This window comes from Eptesicus fuscus, chromosome 5 (genome assembly GCF_027574615.1).
Source record: "Eptesicus fuscus isolate TK198812 chromosome 5, DD_ASM_mEF_20220401, whole genome shotgun sequence".
In the NCBI taxonomy this organism is placed as follows: domain Eukaryota; kingdom Metazoa; phylum Chordata; class Mammalia; order Chiroptera; family Vespertilionidae; genus Eptesicus; species Eptesicus fuscus.
Window position 1 is genome coordinate 3,506,602 of NC_072477.1, and position 23,298 is coordinate 3,529,899.

Consider the following 23,298-nt stretch of genomic DNA (forward strand, 5'->3'; position numbering starts at 1 on the left):
GGGCAGGGTCTTATAAACCTTTGTTAAGCTTGGTTTTATTCTAAGAGCAATAGGAAGCCATGACATTTGGGTTTAATGCAGGGGGTGATAAATCTGGAGCATGTTCAGAAAACCCAGCTACTATATGGAGAATGGTCTGGAGAGAAGCATGAGAGCAAGTGGGAGGGGTACCGAGCCTCAGTAACGGTCTAAGACAGTGGTTGGCAAACTGCGGCTCTCGAGCCACATGCGGCTCTTTGGCCCCTTGAGTGTGGCTCTTCCACAAAATACCACGGCCTGGGTGAGTCTATTTTGAAGAAGTGGCGTTAGAAGAAGTTTAAGTTTAAAAAATTTGGCTCTCCAAAGGAATTTCAATCGTTGTACTGTTGGTATTTGGCTCTGTTGACTGATGAGTTTGCCAACCACTGGTCTAAGAGAAGACAGTGGCTGAGGTTGGGGTGGTGGCAGAGGAGGTGGAGAGAAGGGAATGGATCTCAGAAGGATGTTGGAGGTGGCATCAATGGGACTCGATCAGAGTTTGGCTATGGGTAGTGAGGGAAGGAAGGAGTCACGGAGACTGATCGGTGCTTTGGCTCGACTACTGTGCTGTTGACTGAGAGGCAGAAACTAGAGGAGGCAGAGGTTTGGGGCAGGTTCTGATCCACATGCTATTGTGGTTCTCTTCTCTTGCATGCAAATGGCGGAAGGCACATCATCCTTCAAAGCATAAACACACATCTAAAAGGGGAATGAGAATTTAAAGAAAAGACTGCTTACGAGTAGCAGTACTCATTCGATGAACGTGCTAATGTTATTTTTACTTTAGTGACTCACAAATCTGGTTTTTAACTAAACTATTTTACAAAGTGTGTGCCAGTAAACAGCCAAATGAATCACTGTGCTTCATTATTGGGCTGAGAATCTCCATCTCACCCAGTATCTCCAATGATCACCCCCTCAGTGACACTGAATCACAAGCCAGGTCGCTCCCAGCACGTGAAGAGGTTCTGCCAAGAACCATGTGTGCATTTTTTGGATTCGAATGCACTGTGAACCTGAGAACCAGTTTAAGAATTCTTCCCTCTATGGACGACATTGCAATCGGAACGAAACTTAAGATGCTGGTTGAAAACATCTCCCCGCTTCTGAGCAGCTGGTAGAAACGGCGCTGGGGTGGGCCAGGGCTGGGGTGAAGGGCAGGCAGTGGCAATGGAGACAGGAAGCAGCTGGAGGGAGTGGGCAGAGGCTCTGAGAACAGGCACCGCAAGGCTACACTGTCTTAACCACAGACTCGTAATTGGCTTTATCTCACTCTCCACTTCCCTTGGCTCAAGTTTTATCCTTACTTGGGACCTAAAAGTTGGGGATGTGTGAATACCTAGCTCATTACCCATGTGTAAAATTTTAGTTGCACTAGAGGCCTTGTGCACAAAATTCGTGCATGGGTAGGGTCCCTAGGCCTGGCAGGCGATCAGGGTCGATGGGGGCCTTCCAGCTGCCAGCTGGGGCCTTCCTTCATTTCGTACCACACCCTGGTGTCAGCTCACGTCATAGCAAGTGATGGAACTCCCAGTCTGCAGGTTGAACTCACAAGGGGACACTTTGCACATTAGCCTTTTATATAGATAGATTAGGTTGCAGTGACTGGGTGTATGTTTAGATCCTTTCCAGAACGGAAACATGATTCCAAAACAGCATTCTTGCTTTCAGAGTTCATAACCTCTATCTCCAGCCCCGGCTTCTCACCTCAGCTCCTAAACCATGTTTCCAATCGCCTGTAAGACCCAGTTATCTTCCTGTTTCTTGTTTCATTTACTGGTAGCTCCATTCATTCTGTCACCCTCCCTGGAACCTTTGTAATCATTTTTGTCTTCTTCCACTTCATCACCTCCCACAACCAGGATTAACGACCCTGCCTAAATCTCTCTCAACCTGGTTCCCTCTTTACTCCTTTATTTCAAGCGTCATCATCTTCTACCTGAACCCTGGCAAGACTCTTCAACTTGAAAATCTCTCCCAGTTCAAATTCATTCCCTATCCTTTTGAGTGATTTTTCAAAACATATAAATGTAATCTCGTTCAGTTTTAAACTTTCAGGGCTTCCCCAGCTATATAAAGATGATAAAATTCAAATCTCTCAGAATGGCTTCAGGCCTCTCAGCTCAAAGGTCAGCATCTCCAAGAGGGCTTGTCTGGTCACCCTTTTTCTTTTCTTTTTTTAATATATACTTTACTGATTTTTTACAGAGAGGAAGGGAGAGGGATAGAGAGCTAGAAACATCGATGAGAGAGAAACATCGATCAGCTGCCTCCTGCACACCCTCTACTGGGGATATGCCCGCAACCAAGGTACATGCCCTTGACTGGAATCAAACCTGGGACCCTTCAGCCACTGAGCCAAACGGGTCAGGGCTGGCCACTCTTTCTAAAGTTGACCTCCCCATAATTCTAACACCTAATTTATCTCTTTCATGGTTCTTTTTTTTTTTATTTATTGATTTTTTTTTTACAGAGAGGAAGGGAGAGGGATAGAGAGCTAGAAACGTCGATGAGAGAGAAACATCGACCAGCTGCCTCCTGCACACCCCCCACCGGGGATGTGCCCGCAACCAACATACATGCCCTTGACCGGAATCGAACCCGGGACCCTTTAGTCCGCAGTTCGACGCTCTATCCACTGAGCCAAACCGGTTTTGGCTCTTTCATGGTTCTTAATCACAAACTGTAACCCCCACCTCTGATTATGGGTTTATTATTTGGTCCAAACCCCCAGAATGTAAGGTCTAAGTGGGTCAGAGATCTTCACTGTATTTTTCATAGTGAAAAGTAACCCCAACTTAGCACGTTTTTGCTTTATAATTTTCCCTCTACCTGATATGCTCATCTACTAATCAAATATTGTTTTCTATCAAGATTTCTTTTCCTTCCCCTTCCTGTTGTCATCTTTTTAAAAAATATATTATTTTTAATTTTTAAAAATATTTTTTTAGTTATTTCAGAGAGGAAGGGAGAGGGATAGAGAGATAGAAACATCAATGATGAGAGTGAACCATTGATTGCCTGACTCCTGCATTGCCCTTATTGGGGGATCGAGCCTGCAACCCAGGCATGTGCCCTGACCAGGAATCGAACTGTGACCTCTATAGGATATTTTTCCATTGATTTTTAGGGAGAGTGGAAGAGAGGGAAAGACAGAGAGAAATATCGATGTGAAAGAAACATCAATTGGATGCCTCCTGCACGCATCCTGACCAGGGCTGGGGCTGGGGAGGAGCCTGCAACCGGAATTGAACCCGGGACCCTTTGGTTTGCTGGCCAACGCTCTATCCACTGAGCCAAATCATCTAGTCTTAACTTTTCTATCAGGATATTTCTAAAGTCACCTCCTATGTAAAACCTTAACTCCATCTGCAAATACAGTTCCTTTTAATTGTCTTGAGCAAGCAACATCTATGATAATAAAAGCATTATATGCTAATTAGACCAGACAGCTGAACGACCTTCCGGACATTATTCTGGACGTCCTTCTGCATGAAGCTGCTTCGGCAGGGGCCAAGGCAGAGGCAATTAGGGGAGATCAGACAGGCAGGTGAGTGGTTAGGGGCAATCAGGCAGGCAGGCGAGTGGTTAGGAGCCAGTGGTCCCAGATTGTAAGAGGGATCCCGGGTTGTGAGAGGGTGCAGGTCCCGCTGAGGGACCCAAACCCTCCCACCCCCGCCCCCGTGCATGAATTTTGTGCACTGGGCCTCTAGTTACAAATATTCCTCAGTTGTGCTGCCTTAGCTGCATCAGTCTATGGAAGGCTGAAACCAAAGTGGTGCGGGGCAGCTCCAGACTGATGTCCAGCTGATGTCCATCTCTCCTTTTCGCTGAGATGCCCGGCAGAGGACAGCCCTGTGCTCAGGAAGTTTCCATTCTTGAATTCAAAAAGCCCATCATCAGTGCCATCTTTATGAGCGAGTTTTAAGACCACTGCCTTAATATTTTATTTGTTTCTCTGGATCTCAGATTTCCCAACTTTTAAGGACACGTTTGCTCTTGTGTCCTTAAGCAAGGTGACAAGAGGGTAAGAAGTAAGCAGAAGACTTGAGAATCAAATGCAGGTCTGTCTCCAGGCAGTGCTGTTCAGCAGAAATGACGGACGCACATACAATTTAACATTTCCTAGTAGCCACACTTTAAAAATATGGAAAAAGGAACTGCTGAAATTAACTTTCCCAATGCTTTCTTTAATGCCACACATCCCAAACAATATGAAATAGCATCAATGAGGCAGCTCACATTCTTTTTTCATACCATTTCGGAAATCTGTGTGTACTTGGCGGTTACATCACTTCCTTGCGAGCACGCAAAAGCCCCAGGTGGTAGGTAAATGGCTATCATATTGGATGACGCAGGTTTGGACTCTGCATTTTTCCCACTGAGCCGTCAGTCCTGGAATGCTAGCCCCACTGGATGTTCTGGGGGGGAGGGGTAAGGGGCATCCTTTGTTAAATTTCCGCTGTATAGTTAAGGAATTTAAAACTTTTTAACTTCAAGGGTTTTAGTTCCTTCCTGCCCTGCCCTTCCATCATAAGGCGTTCCGATTAGAAGATGGGAGGAATATTGGAGTCGAGCCTGGCTCAGGCTGGGTTTCTCACACTTTTGCTGGGGGTGGGAGGGAAGGATCCCATCCCCCACCCTAGGGAGGAGTTAGGGCTGGGACGCACAGCCTCAGGGAAACTGAGGCGGATTTGATAGGATCAAAGGGCAACAGGATCCGCTTATAAAGCCAACGGTTGTCACCGTCCAATTATCTTCTGAGCGACAGCTTGATCAGTCCGTTCCGTCGCTCGTTGCGGAGTAAAATGAGCTCGAGTAACAGAACGGGCGGTCACCGTCCTGCCCTGCGACCTTATTCATTCAACAAACACTTCTCAAGAGCCCGCGTAGGTGCATCCGTGGACAGAAGAGCCGAAAAGCGCTGGGTCCGGGGAACTCCGGCTAGGGGAAGGTGGGTCCCAAAGACACCTCTGCACCCCTCTTTGCACGACCACTTTCAACAAGAATGAGGTTGGGTCTCACTATGCATAGCAGTAGGAAGCAGTTGGGTAACTTGTTACAACCGCAAGGCATCCCCCCACGTGGCCGCGTTCTGCGCCCCGCGCTCGCTCGGTACACAGGGCACCCGTGGGCGCCTCGGTCCCCTCCCAGCGCCCCCACAGGCACCGCGACCTCGGGCGACGAGAACCGCGGGACCTCACAATGCGCCGGAAGCGGCCCCTCGCGGTCCCGGTGTCTCTCCTCGCCCCTCCTCGCGCCGTCCGGGCCGCGTCGCCCCCGTCGTCCCCGGGAACATCTCCGCTAGACAGACCTCCCGCCACCCGGAGCCCCCGCACCACTCCCTCACACACACTGCACTGCTCGCGGAGGCGTGTGGGGATTGCGGCGGAAATTGCTCGGCCGTCCGCCGCCTCAGGAACTACACTTCCCGTGAGGCTTCGCGGCGCCGGGCGGCCTCTGCGCAGGCGCGCGCACGGCGTGCGTGGCGGCGTCAGTGGTTCTAGAACGTTGCTGTGGTAGCGCTCGGGCGCCATGTTAGGACGAGGGGGAAGGAGGAGAAGCGCTTAAAGCGGCGGGAGCGGGTGCGGGAGTGGGGTTGGACCCTGGGCTGCGGCAGGCCCCCCCCTCCCTCCCGCCTCAGTGGATCATGCCCAGGGCGGCAGCGGCGGCGGTTGCGGGGGGGAAGTGACTGGGCGGTGCCGGCGCAGGAGACGATGCCGTTGTAAGTCATTTGTGTTCTGTTTCCTTTCGCATGCTGGCGGGGCCTTGGGGGCGTCGGGGCCGGAGGGGAGGGTGGCGCGCGAGCCGGGCCCTCGCCCCGCGGGGGAGGTCGGCGGGACTGGGGTTCTTCCTGTTTCCTCACCCACTCGCTGCCGCACTTCCCCTGGTGCTCGGTCCCCACTTCCCCCACCCCTTCCTGGCCTGGGTCGCCGGCGGGCCGGGGCCTTCCCCTTCCGGGAGAGCCGGGAATCTAGCCCCACCACTCCCGCTTCTCCGCCCCGGCCCCCAGACCCAAACAAAACCCCAGCGGGGCCCGCCGGCGGCGGCGGGCAAGGGAGGCCCTGCTCGCCGCGGGTCTGCGCGCGCCTCCGGAGCATTTTGCTGCTCCTGGTCCCCGTCTCCCTCCGCTGCGCCCCTCTCTCCGCGCTTCCTGGATGCCCAAGCCGTGCCCCAGCGTTAACCCCCTTTCCACGTCGGAGGTTGCTGGGGCACGAGTTCAAAGCCCGGTTTGGAGCGTGGGGCCCCGCTGTTTGAACCCCGCCTCCCCCGCCCGCCGCCGCCCGGAGAGGGGCGCTAGCCGGGGTGCCCTCCGACACGCGTCAGCTTCCGTGTCGCTCGCCCCGGTTTGTTTTGATGGGATTTGCACGGGCTTGCAGCATGCTTCCTTCTCCCTCCACCTCTTCGTGATACTTTGTGGTTTCCTGATTGTAGACCTAAAACAGTCCCTTTGTGCCTTCTAATCTCGTAGGCCTGCCTTTTATACTTTTAGAAAGTTTCCCCCTTCTCATGGAAAGAAGGAGATGTAATCTTAGAAATCGTGGTTGGGATAGAAAGGTTACAGCTTATTTTCTGCGTTTAGACAGCCGTGTCGAGGCCTAAATAGTGAGACTGCATTTCTTCCCGTTTTGAAGACTTCAGAGTAAGAGTGCCCCTTTCAGACCGGGGAGGGAGGAAGGTTGTTTCTTTGTAGCGCCAAAACGAAGTATGTCATTGACACTCGAATTTTTACTTAAATGCAAAATAATGGTTTCTAGACACCTATGTTTAGAAACGTCATGTGTTTTTTTTTTTTTTAAGTAAAGACAGTTTCTTTTTCGCACCTATCAATGATAGTTTTACAGTTTTATTTAGATAGGGTGGGGCAAAAGTAGGTTTCGAGTTGAGTATGAGAAACAGTTTATTCTACAGTTTATTCTTGCATTATTATTTATTAATTATTGTATTCCATACAAACAACTGTAAATCTGCCCCCTCTCCCTGTATGTGAGTGTATGTATATGTGTGTGTATATGTGTGCATGTCTCTCCACAGGTGAGGCTCTACCTTTGCCACAGGCTTTAAAGACAGCTGCTGCTTTTGACACAATAGTTTAAAAAGGAATTGCATACTCCTTTTTTCCCTCACACACTCATTTTGTTAAGAGGCTTAGCAACATATTTTGGAATGAGACTATTTGTTAGTTTTAATTAAATATACAGACCTAAGATCTTAGAATCTGCAGGATCCCTAATTGATGCATCCTTTCCTGGAACGGTGAGAAGAGGCGCCAGGAGAACCGCGTCTGAGCAAGGTTTTTGTAGCCTTCAGTTCAGCAGCACTTAAACCTAAGTGTTCGCAGCGATGTCCTGTGACTTCTTTGTGTGAGCTCACATTTGGTTGCTGCTTTTGAAAAGGGACTTCTCTGATAGTCATGTCTGTATTTAAAAATTGATCAGTGATAGGATATGTATGCATTAAAAGGCTTTAATGAGGAAATAGCTCAAGTAATAATTTGTCTTTCTAGAAAGGAAAAGTCCATTTATACCTACTTTTCCCAAACTTTCTTTGAGGAGGGATGTATACATTTCCTTTGAAAACCTAGGTGCTTCAAATTCTTTGACAGTAGTTCAAATGTTTAAGATGGAAGACAGAGTCAAGACAGCAAATTTATACGGGGTTATTGCCTTTCCAGTGTGCTGCTTGAAATGTGAACAATATGGCACGTTTTTCATTAGCTAACCCTCTCATTTTTAACCCTACGTGTACAACAAAAGACCAAATCTGCCTAGTTAGATAGACCTTTTCCCTCATTAATGTGCTTTGTTTTTCATGTTCTGGTGTCAGCTGTCTTTAATTTTTGTTCCTTTGAAGTTTTGAATTGTGATTTCTAGGCTATATTAGGTTTGACTTTCACTTTAATTTTTGGTATGCCTGTCCTGTGTATATGCCTTGGGTGGGTGGGTAGGGTTGAGGCATAGACCACTGGTGAGTTGTCAGACTGGACCAAATCAAAATAAATTATTGAAGTTTAGGTCATTATACAACATTGTGAACAAGCCTATGTTTTGTCTAAAATACGTATATAATTGCATATATATAATTTTGAAAGGTTCATATGATTTAAGAGCCATGGTGATGAAAGCTTCCAACAATTTTGATGGTAATGGGGTTCATTAATAGAGTTTCTCACATTTTGGGCTGTATAATTGCTTCCATGGGGCTGTCCTGTGTATCTTAGAGTGTATGACAGCATTCCTGCCCCTCTACTTGCTAGGTTTCAGCAGCCCCACCTTCCCATCTTCCTAGTAGTGACAACCAAAAAAAGACTCTAGATGTTGCCATATGTACTCTGGGGCAAAATCTTTTTGTTGAGGACCACTGCGTTAGTACAGAGTATAATGCCCTCATGGAAACTATATTCCAATTTCTGTGCTGGTCAGATCATTATTTGCATCAGCTCAATTCTGGCTGTCACACTTAAAACACTTCATGGAGAGTCACCAGTATCAGTGACCTAGCATTTATGCCACATTCATAGACTGTTGTGAAAGTTACTGGAAGAGATATTTAGCAAGAAACTTGGAGGATACAATAGCTTTTCTCCCAAATATGTGTGGGGCTGTCACAAAAAGGGATTGGAGTAGTTTCATGTGGTCATCGCGGTTGGAACTGGGACATGTCGGTGGGTACTAATATTGTTTGTAGCAGTGGTTCACAGAGTGATCTGTGGTAGCCTTGGGGTGTGGGAGTTCCTGAGATCCTTTTAAGGAGTACATAAAATCCAAACTTTTCATAACAGTGGTGAGATATGTTTTTATACTCTACTGACAGTTGTACCAATGGTGCAAAAGAAATGATTGCTAATTATTGAGGACTTGGGAAGAATCAAGGCAGAGTTAGCATTGTACTAGTAGTCATTGTATTTCTTCAACGTACACAAGTTTTTAAAAAGTCCTTGATGAATCAGTAATGTTCGTTTTATTAAATCTTTACCCTTGAGTTTGTCTTTTCAACATTCTGTGATAAAATGGGAATTACACATAAAGCTATATCTAAAAAGTACAATAGCTGTTTTTTGAGAAGGACACATGTATGATTGTTTGATTTGTGAAGCACTAAACTAGTGCTTTTCTCATGAACCTCTGTTTTAACCTGAAAAAACAAAAAACAAAAAACAAGTGATGAGCTGTGGGTAACCATACTTGACTATTTAGCATTTACTTGAAAATGAAGTGAGCCTGCCTTTTTAAGGAAAATAACAGTATTTGTGGTCAATGATAAAATTTGAGCTTTCAAGCCAAAATTAGAATTTTGGAAAGCTTGTTTCTGCCATTGTGATGCTTGAGAGCCTCTCAACAATTAAACATGTTTCTGATTTGATTAGTGGTGATATTAATCCGTATAGTTTTTTGGATAGTGTGTAATAATGTGTCAGCATCTGGAAGCTATGTACAATTCAGTGAGCCCACATTTTCCAAATCACCAATCATGGTGTAATAAAATCACTTGTGGGTAAAAGGTACATTCAAAGTGCAAGGTAGACAAATGGATTTTAATGCAACGAAGTACAAAGGATTTATTGGTCTGGTTTCAGCTTTCATACTATAATATGAATGAAATAAGCACTTGTGGAGTTTTGGTGTAGTATCCAAGAAGAATATCCACAATTATTTGAAAGGTTACTAAAAATAATAATCTCCAGTTATAATGGTATGATGACAGGTTTTCTTCATATGTGTCTACAAAAACAGCTTATTGAAAGGGATTGAATGCAGAAGCAAATAAGGGAATCCAGCTGTCTCTGATTAAGCCAGAATTAAAGAGATTTGCAAAAATGTAAAACAGTGCCATGCTTCTAACAATTTTTGTTTTGGGAAGCAGTTTTTTTTTTAAGTTATTTATGTTAACATGCGATGCATCTCTTGTTACTTAAATGAGTAAACATTAAAGAAATTTCCAATGCAGTAAATACTGGGAGACAAAATCCATATAAACAAATGCTCTTTGGGGTCCTCAGTAAATTTTAAAAGTTATAAAAGCATCCTAAGACCAGCAAGTTTGAGAATTACTGCTGTGTAGTAACAGCTAACAACTGCCCAAGCTGCTGTTTTCAATGGTGGGGTCAGTGCAGCAGCTCTGGTGGTTTTTAACATAGTGTGGAGGAAAGGACACATGATTTAAAGACATTTTTTCTTTATTTAAAAAAAATGTTTTTACTGATTTTTAGAGCGAGAGGAAGGGAGAGGGATAGAGAGATAGAAACATGGATGAGAGAGAGAAATATCATCCATCTGCTGCTTCTTGCATGCCCCCTACTGGGGATCGAGCCAGAAACCTGGGCATGTACCCTGACCGGGAATCCAGCTGGGACCACTTGGTTCCTAGATCGATGCTCAACCACTGAGCCACTCCGGCTGGGCTAAGTGAGAGATTTTGATTCACAGGTTTTAGGATTTGGAGATTTTGTAATGAATTGTTTGCTGCTTAATGAATGTTGGTTATGGTTTTAAAATGTGGTATTTTACTTTAAGCATATTTTCAGTTTACGATTTTTCATGGAGAAGTTGGGAGGGAAGATATTTGAGTTGAGTACATTTATGAACCTACTAGAGGCCGGGTGCACGAATTGGTGCATGGGTGGGGTCTGGGTGCTGATCGGGCTGGTGGGGGTGGTGGTAGAGGGGATGTGGGGGGTTGGCCGGCCGACCCCGGCCCTGAACAGGGTTTGGGGGCTGATTGGGGCCCCAAGCCAGCCAGTTGGCTGCCACAGTGACTGGTTGTTCTGGTCGTTCTGATGATCCGGTCGCTTGGCTTTTATATACTAGTATATATAGATTCAGTTCTATTCCCCATAACTCCCACCGTCGCTTAGGCAAAAGCCTCTGACTTGATTATATATAATCTTTAAAATGTTTAGTTTGATTCATTAGAACATTACATTATTTGGTAGCTAAGCCATCTTTAAGTTAACATTACAATTAAATTTCACCTTCACTTGCATGTAGGCAAGTTTATAAAGGCTACTTTCAGGCAAAATGAGGCCATTTGGATTCTGTTTATTGTTTTGAATATTCAGCACCTTTTAAGTAATTGCACAATCTCAGTTTACAGTTAGAAAAATATCAGCATTGGAGGAGGCATTAGTTCTTCTTAAAGTTGGTTAAATTGAGGCTCAAAGTAGTTACATGTCCAAAGAATTAAGGATGCTAAGTTGTAGATTGGGCCTTAATTCAACTCTGGGTGCCATGTTCCATTCTCATTCTACTACTGTACCACATCACCTGTGAACCTTGTTGGGAACTGTTTGATCAGCTCAGTTGGAGTCTGTTACATGTCTTAATAGAACTAAATTTCAATATCAAGTTGTTTTTAGAACCTTTGAATATTAAAATTTTTATTGGTAACACTTATTATATACTTACTAGTGACCCGGTGCACGAAATTCGTGCACATTAAAAGGGGATTAATTAGAGGAAATAATTTAATATTGCTATTTGCCCTTTCTCTATAATAGAAGTGTCAGAGATGAAAGAAAATTAGTAAAATGTATATGAAAACCTTTATCCTGTCAGAGTCTGGGGCACACCACGAGACACAGAGTCAAGTCCCTGCCCACCCACATGCACCTCAAAATTGCGTGAGACCCAGACCCGGCCAGCCACCCCCATTGGGCTAGATCCAGACCCAGCCAGTCCCACCCTTATCAAGCCCTGCCAGGCAGGGGGCGTAGCCTCAGGTCCCCTGGCCCAGCACCAGGATGGGGGGGGCATGGCCTGAGGTCCCCCAGCCCAGACCAGGGCGGGGGGCGTGCCTTAAGGTCCTCCATCAAGCACCGCCAGGTGGGGGACACAGCCTGAGATCCCCTGTCAAGCCCCGCTTAGTGGGGGGCATGACCTGAGGTCCCCCATCAAGCCCCGCCAGGCGGGTGGGGGGGGCGCAGCCTCAGGTCCCCCATCAAGCCCCGTTGGGCAGGGGTGCGGCCCGAGTTCCCCCAACCCAGCACTGGGGGTGCAGCTTGAGGTCCCCTGTCAAGCCCTGCTGGGTGGGGGCCATCGCCTGAGGTCCCCTGTCAAGCCCAGGCAGGCAGGGGTCGTGGCCTCAGATCCCCTGGCCTGGCACTGGGGTGGGGGGTGCGGCCTGAGTTCCCCCAGCCTGACACCAGGGCGGGGGGTGCGGCCTCAGGTCCCTTGTTAAGCCCTGCTGGGTGGGGGGCGCGGCCTGAGGTCCCCTGTCAAGCCCCACGGGGGGAGGGGAGGGCGTAGCCTCAGGTCCCTGCTGATTGCTTGTTAAGGTTCCTTATGGGAACTTGGCCTCAGCTATGGGTGCAGACATCTTTGTGATGGAGTGATGGTCTATTAGCATATTCCCTCTTTATTAGCTAGGATAGTATATATGAAAGTATAACATAATATAGAATTTAAGAGATTAGTATGTATTTTTAGTGACTTTTATTTAAAACTATGTATAGATTTACCAGTTACGAAGTCCATTTTGTGACCACTGCTTTCTGTGGAAAGGTGTTTGTCACTTTGTAATCTTTGGATTGCGGCCCTCCAGAATTGTATAGCATTTTTATTTGTGGAAATTTAAGGCTGGGGAAAGAAAATGTAGGTTTTGTGTTTTTTTTTAAACATATCTTTACTTTCTTCCTCTTCTGTCACAAAATTGTCTTTCAAATTTATATTTCCTCTATATTTTGGCCACAAACCAGCTTCTTGCAACTTATGATAGTTTTTATAGTTTGGGGTTATGAATAATATTCCTGACATTTTGGTCATCAAAACCTCTTAAATTGCACTTCCTGGAGTTATTGTGTATAATACTGTGGGTTAATATATTTTTGACTATTTCTTTGCAATCCATTTTTATACTTTTTCAGAGTCTCTACGTTTCCTTCGTTTTCAAATGTTCTTGGCAGATTGATTCAGGAGTGCTGTGGTTGTGTGCTTTAATACTTCTAGTAGTACAAAATGAGAAAACTGATAATCATGTCAAGTATTAAATATTGGTCAGTGATAGGAAATGTGTGTTTTAAAAGGCCTTAATGGGGAAATAACAAGTAATAATCTGTCTTTCTAAAAACTAAAAGTCCTTTTATACCTACGTTTTTCAGACTTTCTTTGAAGAGAGAGGTATGCATTTCTTTTGAAGACCCTCTGGAGAGAGAACAAAGGGGCAGTTGGAAGAAAGGAAAAATAATTTGGCCATTATTATAATTGAAGTACAAGTACCTTTCCCTGCAAAATTAATGTTAAATTTCCAAAGTGTGGCCTTGGGATTCATCATAATTTATTCCCCTTCAGCATAAACTTAGTTCATCTGTGTCTGAACTTCTGCTCCTGCTTTCTAAATATTGGCTGGATGATCCACCTGGAATACAAATTTTAAGAAGATAATTAGGTTCTAAATGTATTTATTTTAGTACCATTTACACAGAACACATGGCAGGCGAATTAGCCATCCTTAGAATAATTTCATAGTTGTCTTGGCTATATGCTAACTCTAAGCTGTTAATAAAATTAAAATAGGTTAACCTATGTAATATTTCTGCTAAAAATCCTATATAATAAAAGGCTAATATGCAAATCGACCGAACGGCAGAATGACTGGTCGTTACGACACACACTGACCACCAGGGGGTAGACGCTCAATGCAGGAGCTGCCCCCAGATGGTCAGTGTGCTCCCACAGGAGGAGCACCGCTCAGCCAGAAGCCTAGCTCACAGCTGGCAAGCGCAGCAGTGGTGGTGGGAGCCTCTCCCTCCACAGCAGCGCTAAGGATGTCCAACTGACGGCTTAGGCCCGCTCCTGATGGCCTTCCAGACCTGTGAGAGGGTGCAGGCCGGACTAAGGGAGACACCCCCCCATGCACGAATTTTGTGCACCAGGCCTCTAGTTAATATATAATGCACATTCACATAGTTTAGAGAGATCCCTATTTATTTTCTGTCCAGTATCCTTTTTTTCCTGCTTAATCTGAATGGGCACATTATGTTTAAGGCCTTTAAGCAACAGATTATACTGTGGTGAATTGTTACATTAAATAAGTTATTGTGACTTTTCTGATTGCTTTCAAAGAACAATATCAGACTTTCAGTTTTGACTAAAACTACAAAGAAATGATAAAGTGTTTTCTGTTGGCTAGTAGCTGCGTAATCTGAGGCAATTGACCCTGTTAATACCATGGGCCACAGCATATACCAAATGCCCAATCTGAGGAGGCAGGAATTCACCAGTAGTATGAACTTTGTTTAGATTGGGATACAAAGGTACTAAACATGAACTGTTTGGGAAAGCACCATTGTTGATTTGTTGTGCTTTTCTTTTGTCTTAGTCCTCTACCGAGACTGCACTTTCCCCCTCCCTTCCTGTCACTCAGAGCAGCCTTCGACAACTGGAGACCACTGATTGAGAGGGCACACCTCTCACTTTTTCCTCCGGTTGATTTTTTTGTTGCTGTAGTATTTATTTTAAGCTTTTACTTTGCACGTGTGTGTGTGTGTGTGTGTGTGTGTGTGTGTGTGTGTGTTTTTTATTATTTATTGTTGAAAGTCTTACATTTGTACTCTTTTTCTCCCATTGACCCCTCATAGCCAGCTCCCACCCCAGGCTATCTGTTAAGGATCTGAATCTCAGACCAAATTTGAGACTATCACTGAGAACAGACTCTGTCTTTGTATTACTGATTTTAATGGTGTCTTTCATATGTATTTAGGAGTTCAGTAAATTTCAGCTTAAGTATTTATTATACTACTAGAGGCCTGGTGCACGAAAATTCATACACTCGTGGTTCCCTCAGCCTGGCCTGCACCGTCTCGCAGTCTGGGACCCCTTAGGGGATGTCCACCAGCTGGCTTAGGCCCACTCCTTGGGGGATCGGCCTAAGCTGGTAGTCAGACATCCCTCTGGCAGCCCGGGAGCCCTCAGGGGATGTCCGACTAATGGCTTAGCGCTGCCATAGAGGCAGTACTGCTGCTGTGCTGGCCAGCCATGAGCCAGCTTTTGGCTGAGCGGCGCTCCCCCTGTGGAAGCGCACTGACCACCAGGGGGCAGCTCCTCTGTTGAGTGTCTGCCCCCTGGTGGTCACTGTGCATCATAGTGACCTGTCGTTCCCAGTTGTTCTGCCATTAGGGTCAATTTGCATATTACCTTTTTATTATACAGGAGATTATATAGGATACTTTTTGGCAAAAATGAGTTAAATGAGAAAAAGGTGATTTTAGGAAAATTGGATTGAAGTTTGGTCACTTTGGATGCCTTAGCAGTTTTTCTGGAGTGATTAATAAAGCATGATGTTGCTTATATTTGCTATTTCTTTTAAAGTATATTTTTATTATTTTGGAGAAGAAGGGAGAGGGAGAGAGAGATAGAAACATCAATAAGAGAGAATCATTGATTGGATGCCTCCTGCATGCCCCCACCAGGGATGGAGCCTACATCACAGGGATGTGCCCTGACCGGGAATCAAACCCTGACCTCCTGTTCATAGGTCAATGCTCAACCACTGAGCCCCACCTGCGGGGCTTCTTTCTTTCATTCCCCTCCCCCCCCAAATATGTTTTTATTGATTTTAGAGAGAGAGGAAGGGAGGATAGAGAGAGAACCATCGATTGGTTGCCTTCTGCATGCCCCCTGCTAGGGATTGAGCCTGAAAACGGCATGTGCCTTGATCGGAATCGAACTGGTGACCTCTTGCTTTGTGGTTTGATGCTCAACCACTGAACCACACCAGCCAGGCCTGTATTTGCTATTTCTAATAAGTACTGCACTGAAAAATTCATTTTTAGAATCTTACTTTATTTTACTTCTTTAAAATAATGCGTTTGATTAGCATAAACTGGGTTTTTAAGCTACTTAATTGTTTTAAATTGACCATTTGTTTGGTCTACCTTTTTGCCAGGTGATGATTTTAGCCTCTTACTGTCACTAGCTTAATTTAATGGTGGATAGTAGAATTAGGTTTTCAACTTTTATATGATATCATTAACATTTGTTAAGAATAATTTAATAAATTGAAACAAATTTATAAAATAGAAAATGAAATTTTCTCATCTCATTTCTGCATGTAGGCATACTACACATAATTTTTAAAAATATAAGACTGTATAGTGAAAAATGCATAGAGACACTCTAGCCTCTATACAATAGAGGTTATGATTATAATCAGATGCCTGGTACCATAGATCAGTGAATTTAGGTAAGTCTTTTCTTTTTCTCTAATTTTCTTCACCGTTAAGTGGAGAGAGTTAATAGAATTGTTAGGAACAATTGGGAATAATGTAAAGTGCTTTATACACAACCTGGAATATATTTTAATAAATAGTAGCTTTTATCATAATTATATTCAGCAGCCTTTTACCTGACATTGTAGGCATCTATCCGTGCAACCTACACGTAATAACTACCTTATTCTTTCAAAAAAAAACGAAACACAAAAACTTTATTGTGGAATTTATTGGGGTGACATTGGTTAATAAAATTATGTGGGTTTTAGGTGTACAATTTATAATACATCATCTGTACACTTATTGGGTGTTCACCACCCCAAGTCAGTTCTCCAACCATCACCATTTAGTCCCCCTACATAGTAAGTTTTTAATTTTTATCAGCTACCCATCAACTTTGTTTTTCTCCAGTCTGGCAGAAAATGGTTGTCTTAATTTGTTTTCCTGATATGCACTGAAATTGTGTGTGTGTGTGTGTGTGTGTGTGTGTGTGTGTATTTATACTATTACTATTTTGGCAGAGGTTGCATGTATTTTCCTCACTTACCATTTGCTTTATCTTTGTTTATGATGTATTGTTGCTATTTAAAAGTTGAGAGTATTTTCATTTAGGCAAATCTGTTTTGTGTATGGCTTTTGGGATTTGTGTCTTGCTTAAATGTGGTTCTGAAAATTGTGTTCATTTCCTTTAACATATCTAAATAGCTATAATTTTTTAAATGTTTTGAAATATATTATGGCATCTGCAATTTAAATTTTACTATATATACTAAAACCATTTGAGTATTTTAAACATTCTTCACTGACTTGGAATAGGAATAATTATTAGTAATAATATATCCAAAGATTGATCATACTTTGTTTGAATGTATGGCTACTAAACTGCAGTTCACAAATCATGGGAACTTGCACTCTTTCAGTTAGCTTTGTAATTAGTGTACTTGATATTGCAGAGTGTATGTATTGGTAAATTGGATGCCTAAACCTTTTTTGTTTGTTTTTTGTTAACCCTCACTCGAGATTTTTCTCATTGATTTATTTTAATTTTTTTTAGAGACAGTGGAAGGGAGGGAGGGAGGGAGAGAGAGAGCACGAGCGCAGGAGAAAAACACGGATGTGAGAGACACATTGATTGATTGCCTCCAGCACATGCCCTAACCAGGGCTCGGGATTGACAGGTGTGTGCCCTTGACCAGGAATCGAACCCACCAACCCCTGGTGCACAGGCTGAAGGTCTAACCACTGAGTATGCTGGCCAGGACTGGATGCCTAAATTTTTTTTTTGGTAGTTGAAGGCTATGTTCATTAAATGATTAATGCAGTTGCCAAAGCCACTCTGTGTAGGTAAGAAAGGTGAAGCTTTATTTCTTGTTCTCTTCCTCCTTGGGCAGAGTCTTGATGATCTCTTCCTTCTTGGCTTCGCAGCGCTTGTTGCTTCCCTGGTCAGACCTGCAGGCCTCGGCCTGGTCAGCCAGAACCTTCTCGGGAGCCTTGTCTGCCCTTCAGCTTGTGGATGCTTGTTTTTGAACACATTACCCTTCACTTTCAGGTACAGGCAGTGGTACATGTGGCTGTCAATCTTCTTAGATTCATGGTGTCTTCTAAGAGCTGGCAAAGAATTCTCATCCTCCTCATCCGAGTTACTTTGTCAGGCATTTGAGCATGGGCAGTACCCTTTCGCTTACCTATGCCCATGTGCCTGCCCTTCCTGTGGGCCAAGGTGTTTTCCTGGCATTGAGCCTGGGAATGGACAGTCACAAGCTTTTGGATGATTAGCCCATCTTTGATCAGCTTCCATATGTGCTGACTGGAGTTGGCATTGGCGATTTCATTGGTCTCATTGGGGTCCAGTCTTCTTTTTGCCACAGCAGAGGACACTGCAGACAAGCCTCTTTTGAAGCCTGAACATACTCATGGCTGCTACTGTAGTGGTGAAAGGAAAGCTGGATGCCTAAATGTTTGAAACAAATATCTCGCTGTAATAAGGAGTCTACTGTGCTAATTGTACAAAAATGTTGCTATTCTAAATACCTAAATATCTTAATTAGAGTTAGGTCTTGGGACAGCCTATTACGGGGAAAGGATGGAGCTTTTTTTTTTTTTTTTAATTCTTTATTGTTGAAAGTATTACATATGCCTCCTTTTCCCCCCATTAACCTCTCCACCCCCCTACTGTCTGTGTCCATTGGTTATGCTTATATGCAGATGGAACTTTTTTTAAGCATTGTGTTAAAAAAATGTTCTATGTTTGGAAAACTCTTTAATGTCACATGTGTCTTAGTTTTAATATTCCTAGCTTGCCATCTAACTTAGAGAAGAGATGTAATAAATTCTTTTGTAAATCCATAGAGATAAAACTTACCAAGAATAATATAACTAGTGGCCGAAGTGAAACCAGAGACAAATAGGCCTGTTTTTTCTCTTTTATCAGATTGCCGCAGAGTTGAGAGTAGACTTGTAGACAGTTTTGAATGCCATTACCAGAAGTCATTGAGGTTGATGAAAATATACATTATTAATCAATACATTATGAATGCACTTAAACTTAGGTTAATTTGTATATTTTAATCATAGGAGATACTACATAAATTTGAAAAGTAGAACATTAAGGTAAGATATTTAGTCTTCATTAGTGCTTGGTGCTCATGTAGATCCCCAGCTCTGAATTAGCATCACAGCCTTGTAAAAACTATGCAATTTAGATTAAAGGAGTAGGAGGAGGAAGTGATCAGACAGGAATTAACTGCTGCAAGAGATAATAAATCTGATATTTACTTAGTAAATGTTACTGTAAAATCTGTTAAAATCGAGACAGTTTCTGAGTCGATCTGGACACATTGATTAGATGATACACAGCCCACTGCCTAATTAGTAACAAGCAGTATGGGCTTCCTGGCATTCATAGGTCCGTGTTGATTTTCAGAAGACAAAATACAAAACACAGTGTAGTGGTCACAGTATAAACCAGAACCCAGTGGATAGGTAGTAAATGTATTACGGGACTTACCTACGTAGGGTTCTTGGATTTGGCCTGTTATTGCTTAAGTAGATTATTGCACTTTAAAAATGAAGTATGTATTTAGAACTTAAAATAGGTGTGCGTGTGTAAAACAAATACTTTATTTGTTAAAGAATAGTTTGGAAGAAATAAATGATCCAGATGTTTGGTTCTTTCCTTAGTCCCCACCTGATTTTGTATGTTTTAAAGCATGCTATATCAAAATCCTATTATTTGTAAAAATCTGCATTTCTTTTAAAATGGAAAAACTTTTAGACTAGCATCATTGTTGTGGTGTATATCTCTTACTAAAGCTCTGTAACAAGCTTAGTGTGAATATAGTCCCCCTCCCAAGTTATGTTTATATTATATGCCCTCTTCATTTATGAGTTTTATTCATTGTGAGTCAGATGTTAAGTTGTATTTGGGGAGTCTCCTGTATTGTTAAATAGTGTTTTTGTAGTATGTTTGGCATTGCTTCAGAAATAACAGATTTTGGCTCTTTTAAAAAAATCCCCATCCAAGGACATGCTGAGGCTGGGAGGGAGGGAGGGAGAGGGAGGCATTGATTTGTTGCCTTCTGAACATATTGATTGACCCTGGGAATCGAACCTGAAACCCAGGGATGTGCTCTGATCAGGAATCCAACCTGCAACCCTTTGGTGCACAGGATAATGCTCAACCGAGTCACTCTGGCTGGGCGGGGCTTCTTTTTAAGGAGTAAAATTTCTCAGTTTTCTGTTATTGTAGATTGCATTTTTTTTTTTTGGCATTATATTTGATCTGGATTCTTATAGTTTTAGATATTTAGGTAGTAACAAAGTGAAACTCCTTGGAGTGGGAGGAGAAATAATGTTTTCATTTGCTCACTTTTGTTGTAATGCAAGTAAAAGGTCTTTTAAAAGTAAAAGTGTCTTGGGTTTTGGGGTATTGCAGGGAACCAGCTATGTTTAGAAATGTGTCTTACTGACACTTTTTTCTAGTTATGCCGATTTGGGTCAAGTTGTAGAAATTTAAAAAAAAATATTTTTATTGATTTCAGAGAGGAAGGGAGAGAGAGATAGAAACATCAATGATGAAAGAGAATGATTGATTGGCTGCCTCCTGCACACATCCTACTGGGGGTTGAGCCCCCAACCCGGGCATGTGCCCTTGACTGGAATTGAACTCGGGACCCTTCAGTCCACAGGCTGATGCTGTATCCACTGAGCCAAACCAGCTAGGGTTCATTGTAGAAATTTTTTGACAGTAATTTTATCCAATTTCATTTGTAGTCCAGTTACAACGCAGGGATCACAGCAAACACAGCCGCCACCGAAGCACTATGGCATTACCTCTCCTATCAGCTTAGCAGCCCCCAAGGAGACCGACTGCCTGCTTACACAGAAACTAATTGAGACTCTGAAGCCCTATGGGGTTTTTGAAGAAGAAGAGGAACTGCAGCGCAGGTAAATATATAAAAATTTATAATTTCTTATTAACATAACTAGAGGCCTGGCGCACGAATTGATGCACAGGTGGGGTCCCTCTGCCTGGCCGGCATTTGGGGCTGTCTTGCCCAGTCCAGGGGGAGGGACCGCAGGAGGTTGGCCGGCTGGCCCCGATTGGGGCCAGTTGGGGCCTGCCGGCCTGGGGGAGGGACAGCGGGAGGTTGGCTGTGGGAGCGCACTGACCACCAGGGGTTACCTCCTGTGTTGAGCGTCTGCACCCTGGTGGTCAGTACGCGTCATAGTGACTGGTCGTAATAGTCGCTTAGGCTTTTATATGTATAGATAGACTAATTTTGAGGCATTCTTGACTCAGAAAGTCTGAATTATTCTTTTAAATATCTCTGTTTCAGACAAGGGTGATATTTAGAAAAAAACTTTTACATAGAGCTCCATTCCCTTAACCTTTTGCACTCAGATGTCGAGTGTGACTCAACACGGTAAGCATTAGAATAAAGGAATCGAGAAAGCAAGCGAGTGCAAAGGGTTAATTTTGATTTTTGAGGTTTTTGGTTATAATAGTACAGAATTGTCAAGATAAAGAGGCATGCCTACATATTATTAACTACTATATACTTACTTTCTGATAACTTACAAACTTTTAAACTTAGGAAGCCACCTTTTGAAAACTGTTGCAGTTTAATAAGTAACTAGAGGCCCAGTTCATGAAATTTGTGCACGGGTAGGGTCCCTAGGCCTGGGCAGTGGTCAGGGCCGATTAGGGCCTGCAGGCTGCTGGCTGGGGCCTTCCTGCCAGCTGCTGGCCGGGGCCTTCCTTTGTTCTGTGCCCTCCCTCCCCCCACCCCCGGTGGTCATTGCATGTCATAGTGAGCGAGTGATCAAACTCCCAGTCTCCTGGTTGAACTCTCGAGGTGACACTTTGCATATTAGCCTTTTATATAGAGAGATAATTTAGAATAACAAACAACTTGTTGATTGATATTTGCTCTATCAACAGGATTTTAATTTTGGGAAAATTAAATAACCTGGTAAAAGAGTGGATACGAGAAATCAGTGAAAGCAAGGTAAGTTGACTTACTTGTATATGAAATAATTTGTCAACAGAACATAGCGGTTCTTTTTTAAGTAGATTTAGTCGTGATAACATAATTTATATTTTGTTTCTAGTTATTTTGAAAGCAGGAAAAAAGAAGTGAATTTAGTAATTTCTAAACATTTTTTGTTTTATTTTTATAAGCACTTTTTGGTTGCAACATTTCAAAGCTGAAACTAACATACTTTACTGAAATAGTAGATGTATCCCTGGAAAAGTGCTTTAAAAATGTATATTAAATACTTGAGTCTTGTTACCTTTTAAGGAATCCTACGACAATGAGCATTTTTTAGGTTTTCAGGTATTAGACTCTCAAAATGAATATTTAGTTTTTTAAAATAACATTCCCTGAGTTCCTAATCCTTAATTATGAAAAATCATACACACATTGAGGAATCCGTGACTGGGCTTCTGGTAAAGGAAATGTATTCTTAGAATTGTGTGTGGAATTCATTTGACCCATTTAAGAAAATATGGTGGGTTTTTTTTTCTTTTGTTTTTAAAGGAAAGATGATTTGTAATCCTTTCCTTTCTCCTATTTCTGGTGTTTCTATTCAAAGAAACTATCAGTAAGTTTAGTTCTGCTCAGAATCATCCACCAAAGTCTAGGAAATCAAAAAAACTAAACTATTATGGAGCAGTATTGGCCTCAACGTCAGTCACTTTGATCTGATAAATTACATTTTAATGCACTATGGAATATTTGGTATAATCATTGAATATAAGCAATGCTTTATGCAGTATCTTTGTCATAAATAAAAGCTGATTCATTGCTCCTGCATAATTACGTGATCTCCTTTACCACAGTCTTTAAAGCAGTCTCCAGAAATGTGGCGAGATTCTCACAAAAGAACACTCATGAACAGTTTAAGTTGCTTGCATTTCCAATTAGATCGATTGATCTATGGAGGCCTGGTGTTTTGTAGTGCTTATTAGCTTGTTTACCTTCCATATAACTTTGCACTGAAATCTTACTTTTTAATATACAATGTTATTTGAAAGAATTTTCTTTGTGTTCTACTGGGAAAATGACCATTTGTTGTTTGTTTGAACAGAATCTTCCACAATCTGTAATTGAAAATGTTGGAGGAAAAATTTTTACATTTGGATCTTACAGATTAGGAGTACACACAAAAGGTAAATATTGTTTTAATTATTTTGAGAAGAAATACCTTTTTTAGTTCTTAAAAAATTATAATGAGGTATCCATCTTAGTTGCTTCTGTATCATACAGCTTACATTTGCATTAAAGAGAACACTTCAAGGAGCCTAAATTTGGTAAGGAGAAAAAAAAAATGCATTCTACACCTGCACTGTTCAATGCAGTATTAACGAAAATTTAAAATTAGGTTCCTCAGTAGAAGTAGCCACATTTTAAGTGTTGAATATCCACGTATGGCTAGTGGCTATCATATTGGAAAGTGCAGACATAGAACATTTTCCTCATTGGAGGGTTCTTTTGAACAGTGCTGCTCTCTACGTCATTTCTTCTGCCTGAAGAATATCAGTCTGGAAATCAGAACAAAAGTGAATT

The 23,298-nt window shown here is 42.9% G+C and overlaps 1 protein-coding gene and 1 pseudogene across 4 annotated transcripts in view; one reads left to right on the forward strand and one right to left on the reverse strand.

Moving 5' to 3' along the window:
• The first annotated feature begins 4,826 nt into the window (after nt 1-4,826).
• The window catches only part of PAPOLA (poly(A) polymerase alpha), a 59,242-nt gene continuing 40,770 nt past the window's right edge, over nt 4,827-23,298 (forward strand). For 2 of the 4 annotated variants that reach the window (XM_054715753.1, XM_054715754.1), the window contains exons 1-5: nt 5,510-5,743; nt 18,800-18,835; nt 20,498-20,671; nt 21,669-21,735; nt 22,820-22,901. In XM_054715753.1, the coding sequence (XP_054571728.1) occupies nt 5,736-5,743; nt 18,800-18,835; nt 20,498-20,671; nt 21,669-21,735; nt 22,820-22,901 (367 nt within the window). In that variant the 5' untranslated portion in view covers nt 5,510-5,735. Of the gene's footprint in view, nt 4,973-5,509; nt 5,744-18,799; nt 18,836-20,497; nt 20,672-21,668; nt 21,736-22,819; nt 22,902-23,298 lie in introns of those variants that run through there. The other 2 variants (XM_054715755.1, XM_008154786.3) reach the window with 2 other exon arrangements.
• On the reverse strand, nt 17,587-18,140 carry LOC129149093 (60S ribosomal protein L19-like; annotated as a pseudogene).